Raw genomic sequence first — 6,000 nt, 5'->3', positions numbered from 1 at the left:
ATTTAAATCCTACTAGTCATGGAAGTGCGTGGTTGGCCATAGGTGTATTTTCTCAACGAAACTTCCATAAGTGTACTTTGTATGGGCTCCACTACTAAGTTTTAGACTTTTTTTTCTTTTTTGGAAACTACTAAGTTTTAGACTTTAGGACGGAAGTGATGATTGCGTAATGCATGAGCAGTGACCAACAATATCAAACGTATTTTATCCTCCTCATGCGGTTGGAGGAGCTTTGCACTTGCTTGTCAAACTCAAAAACAAAGTGTTAAAACTATAAAATTAGTTTCACAACCGAAATCATCGTCTTACGATTTATTTATTCATTAAATAGGACTATTGTAATATTAGGCTAATTTTCCCAGTTATTAATTTATTATATCGAAGCTGATGTTGTTTAGAAAAATAACATAGTCCAAGGCAAGGAGCCATATGGATGGTAATGATTTAGTGAAAAATCTCTAAGCTTAAACTAATCTTTATGAACTTAAACAATGTCTTCCTGTGAATATTTCTAAGTCTTTTGTTTAATGATACTTAATTTTAAAATAATGGGATCCTTATACCAACTCCAATTGTGGGCTAAAAGCCAAATTACCTCCCGAAATTTCCCCCCCAAACGCACTCCAACCCAAGGGGAAATTTTGAGCTAAATGCTAAATGCTAAACCAATGCCAATTCCCCCCGAAATTTAGCCCAGAAATCGGGGTGAACTCTACCCAATATTTATCGGAATTTAAATTTTTTTAGAATAAAATATTCATAGAATTAATTTACGATATTCTACTTATTTATTTTTTAAAAAAAATTTAATTTAACAAAAAAAAAAGCCTAAATTCATTCTTTAATAATCCGGGCTAAAATTTTAGGGTAGAATGATTGGAGTAAAAAAGCTATTTTTGGGCTAAAAGCTAAATTTTTCGGGCTAAAAATTTTGACTTTTAGCCCAACCATTGAAGATGGTCCTAAGGGGCATCTTTAATCCACTATAACACATCATAAAGAATTCATTAAAACAAGGTACAAGGTCATCTTGGTAAACCATAAACTTATATTGGCAAACAATATATAAATTTCAATAGCAAGATATTGATTTTGTTAAATACATATATCCACATGAATTATATATGGACATCAGATGATAATTGAATTACATATATGTAATATTATACAGACTCTAAATTCCGAAGGCATGATAAATTATCTCTCTTTCACTAATGAACTTTTGTTCACATGGCACACACCAAAAACCAAAAGATTGAACCTAAAGCTAAAACCCATCAATATCAATGGAAACTAAACAATTCCTTACACCAATATGTGCTCCTCTAAACACCTACATATATACTTTCACACTAGACAAATCCCTCTTTTAATTAATTAGGAAAACATTATGGTTGGTTTAATCAAATATAAAATGGCATATATCCCACAACCTAATTAATTCATACACACATAACTAATCCCATATCTCCATTATAGCTTGCACTTTTCCTGCTACCTTTCCATGTCTATGGGCGCAAAGGCTGTTTTTCCCGTATGATTAACAAAACTCTTTGAGTCTCCAAGCTTACTTATCTTTTGAGATTCAACATCAAGATCCGTATCCTCTTCATCTTCTTCGCGTAACCTTGTCAATGCAAAATACTCAACCTTTTCGCCGTAAACCTTGACCAAAACCAAATACAAGGACACCCCCAAAATGGCTATTCCCACCAAGAACCAACTAAATTGAAGATTCACCAAGGACTTGGCTCTGTGAAGTGCCTCATCTCCATGGCACCTAACCACTTCGTGACCCTCCTCTAAGTTCATGAAACAACCTTTTGGCATCAAGTCAGGTGTCCAGAGCATGAACCCCATGACCATAAGCCAAACCCCTTGGAAAAATATGCTAAGTGACCTCACAAAGCTGACCAAAAAACTCTTGGGGAAACCAATTCCCAATAGGGTTGTGGTCAAAGAAACAAGAACGACAAGCTGCAGAAGCATGTGGTATTGGCCTTCAGGTCCCATGTGATCAGCAGAGTGAAGGTGAAAGAGAAGAAGCTGCTGCCCAAAGGCTATGGCTCCAAGGAGTTGGGTCAAACCATGCTGTGCTTTTGGGGCAATTTTGTCGAGGACGATGGCAAAAGCTGCATAGACCAAGAAAGCCATGGATATTGAAGAGTGCTCAAAGTTGTGGAGATGGTTGGTGGGGATGGTTCCATCGTCATCGAACGGTTGGTGTTTCTCTGGGCCTATGAAGAGTTCCATGGCAATGGAGGCAGATGAGCCTCCCATGATTAAGAAGAGCTCCAAATACTTGAATTTGGAGGTGGGAAACCAGGCTGGAGCTATGTAGGAGTTTGGTTGGTTAAGATGGAGTTTGATGTGATTAAAGAGGTGCCATAGGCCAATCAGAAGAAACCCAAAGCCTGGTGCTACATGCCCAACTAAAGTACCCATTTCCGATTGCTTGATTTATAGTGGGGGCAGAGAGAGTGAGAGAAAGAGAGGGGTTGTTTAGTTGTTGGTGGTGGTGGTTGTTTAAGCCCTAAAGGGAAAGAAAGGGTGAGAGTGATGGAGAAGGGTGGCTAATGGGAGAGGCATTTTAAAGTCTTGAGGGAGGGGAACGGGGTTGAAATTCTAAGGTCTAGAGGCTTCCAAGCCTAGGAGGTTAAGAATTTTTATTTGAAGTACCTGTTTGGTGGCTTGACCAGCAAGATTAACATTGGTTGACAATTGACCATAATTAAGGCTCCAAGCAATGACATCAGGAGCAAGGTAAAGGCTGCCAGCCTTCGAGAATGATAGGAGCACAACTTTTGGGCTTTCACTTTGTCCACATTTGAAATGACAAAATCACCCCTGTTTTAATTTGTAAAAAACTGGTTTATTAGTCTCTAAATTTTTATACTCTTTAAGCTTGTCAACGATGTCATTGGCAGGATAAGGAAGTAAAGAATAGTTTAAATATATTAATCTCACTTTAATTAATATTAAGATCTTTTATGCTAAAATCTCACACCTGGAAGACTGTGCAGGTAATGATTAACAAATTTGAAACAATATCAATGTTGTTGGAAGTGGACCGTTGGCCCAGCTTTCTAAAAGCTGATGACAATATCAGGGTTGTTAATAAACCCTTGACCAATCTCTCTATAGTTTAACGGTTTGATTCACCTAATAAGGAAAAATAAAAAGTCAATGAAAGGTCTTCTCTAACATACGAATTCATTATATCTTATAGTACAACGTAACTGTATATAATACATTACATCAAGGGCATTGTAGTCATTACAAGTGCGACAAGTTATGTTAATGTTTGTTTGGCACTTTTGTTATCCAAAAGAAAAGAACAGATAATTGGAAAGTCAGGTCTTTGTTTCGTAGGATTTTGGGTTCACATGTTTTTGGTCATTTTCTTCTTCTTGCACGAAAGTTCGAAACTACGAAATTTCTTCATGACCTATTCACGATTTTGGTACGTACATGTCTGCAGAAAATTTGAGGTAGAGTAGGGAAAAAAACCCTCGCAGATTATCCACCTACTTAAGCAAACTTTTTAATATAAACGATATGTTACACGCATTTACAAATTCTACACTAAAAAGATAAGTGAGGGTTTAAATTCGGACACAGTGAGTTGAACCATCATGTCGCAATCTCGATCTTTTAAAAAAATAACGAGGAAGTCATTGACAAATTAATCTACACATACACACACATACATACACATATTATCAATCAAATCTTCCAATATATTTTACCATGAAACGAAAAAGAATTAAAAAAATGTGTCATCACATGTGTCATTTCTGCAACATATGTAAATTGGTGATCTCTCTATTATCCTTACTAAAAGTTTATGCACCTTGCGTGTGCGGTGCCACTACCATGATTTGTTGTCCATGTCCCTTCTATTTGTCCCAAATAATCGTGATTTCTTAATTCTTATCCTTATATGAAGTTGGCAGATGAGGGTGTTCGACTTATTGTGTCGCGTCAAAGATAATCCCCAACACCTCTAAACCATCTGTATTTTTAAGAAAATATAATACGCGGTTGTTGATTTTGATTGTGAATAAGGCAAATTTTGTGTGTGTATTATGAAGGCTTTATGTAGTAACAAAAATAGATACTCCATGATAATTTGAGTGGATTAATAGTTTTTTTTTTTTTTTTGTCAAAAGTGGATTAATAGTTCACAACCTTGTTCTGGATATATTAATCAAGCAGGAAAGTTCCTAATTATTGGTTTATTTGATCTAGTAGAATGATAGAAATAAAGACTGCACTGGCGGCCATAAGCTGTACGGTCCAAACCTGATATAAGCTTCAATGGCTGCTACATTGGGATTCTTGGGAGTCAAGTTTTCTAATTACACACGTAGCTCACCCAGCTTGACATTTTAATTATTTTTTTTTTTTTAAGAAAAGACAATATTATATAATTAGATAAAATAAAAGTTTTAGCACAAATACAGAATGTTAAAACTTAACCCATTTTATGATACGATAAAAGCAAAAATAAAAAGATACGATAAAGAATTAAACGAGATAAATTACTAAGACTTTACCATGACCTTATCTAAATTAATTAGTGAAACATATGATGGCCGCCTCATTCGACATATGCTATTTGAGTCATGTGAACAGCATCAACTGCTTCTCTAACAAAACTGATGGCAAATGGCTAATGAAAAAGACATATATGCAATTAAGGGTGTAGCTAATTAGACACTATAGGGCTTTTTAAAAGTGTAGGACTGAAAGGGACAAGGTGAGAAGAAACAAAGATGAGAAGCACGATCGATGTTAAGAAACATATATAAAATGAACATCCTTCAAATATGCTTTTCTTTTTCCCTTTTTCCAGATGGACACTTAAAATCCTCAGCTTATTTAGCAGCATTCTTGCAAGTTATATTTGAAATGGTAAAAATGATTTCCATAGGCCTTGTAGATTTGAGGCATATATATTCTAATTTGGTTCCAACTCATGCGAATAATCATGAACATCTTCTAAACACATTTCATTGTAATAATGTCATCAATCATTTTGATTTGTATGGACCCTAGCAATAATGATTACAAAGTCTGAAACACACGCGATATAGACAATTGATAATTCTTCGTATGTTCATGTGTGTTCTTTTTGTTCTGTTTATGGATTTAAACCTCATAATGAGTTAAAATCATATATTATGTCCCCATTGTTTGTGTACAAGGATTTTTGCATATATGTATTGTGTACGTATATTGATATAATAGAAACTTCTGATAAAATACTCACCTATAATTGAACAGATAAAGTACGTTACATGGTCTATTTTAGGGATTGTCGCTTACCTATTCAATAACTTTAGCACTAGACTCACCTATAATTGAACAGATAAAGTACGTTACATGGTCTATTTTAAGGATTGTCGCTTACCTATTCAATAACTTTAGCACTAAACGTTCCAAAAAAGGATAGTGTACTATTAAATCGGGTAAATTGAATTCAATAATAAATGCATATTGGTATTCCAGCCTTCCTTCTCCCCATTTCTGTTTGTAGGGCCCGCACTGTATGCATTTGGATCACCAATGACGTTGGGCCAACCTCAACCCTAAATCCTCAAAGATAAATGCTTGCATTTTATAATGAAATGAGCATCACATTTTTAATAATTTGTCAAACTTTCCCATCCAATATCAATACACATATGCTTTGACTTTGTGGCACTAACTACAATAAACTATCTTAAGAGCTTAATTACTAATATATTTTAAAATTTTATAAGCAAAAGTTCTATAAAATTCCTCTAGTTTTTGGGCCATTACTAATATATTCTAAAAAATTCTCATCATGTGTTCAAAAAGTTACAATTCCTAGAAAAGTTCACTATACCTCACAAGATTAAACTGTATATTCCACTACTAAATTATTTGATAGACAACGAAATTAAAACAATTATCAAATGAACCCTAAAAGAGCAAGTCTTGGCGTAGCAAAAATATTGCTCTTTTGTGATT

The 6,000-nt window shown here is 34.7% G+C and overlaps 1 protein-coding gene across 1 annotated transcript; it reads right to left on the bottom strand.

Moving 5' to 3' along the window:
• Positions 1–1,030: 1,030 nt before the first annotated feature.
• LOC137716459 (uncharacterized) lies at positions 1,031–2,637 on the bottom strand. Its single transcript, XM_068455919.2, has one exon. It carries the CDS (start codon positions 2,443–2,445, stop codon positions 1,495–1,497), a length of 951 nt encoding a protein of 316 aa, XP_068312020.1. The 5' UTR covers positions 2,446–2,637; the 3' UTR covers positions 1,031–1,494.
• Between the last annotated feature and the right edge of the window lie 3,363 nt (positions 2,638–6,000).

The sequence above is a fragment of the Pyrus communis genome, chromosome 3 (genome assembly GCF_041283825.1).
Source record: "Pyrus communis isolate YQ-2024b chromosome 3, ASM4128382v1, whole genome shotgun sequence".
In the NCBI taxonomy this organism is placed as follows: domain Eukaryota; kingdom Viridiplantae; phylum Streptophyta; class Magnoliopsida; order Rosales; family Rosaceae; genus Pyrus; species Pyrus communis.
This window is presented reverse-complemented; position numbering and strand designations above follow the sequence as displayed.

Excerpts from the sequence above, each read along its gene's own strand:
- LOC137716459 (XM_068455919.2), bottom strand. The coding sequence starts at position 2,445 with ATGGGTACTTTAGTTGGGCATGTAGCACCAGGCTTTGGGTTTCTTCTG.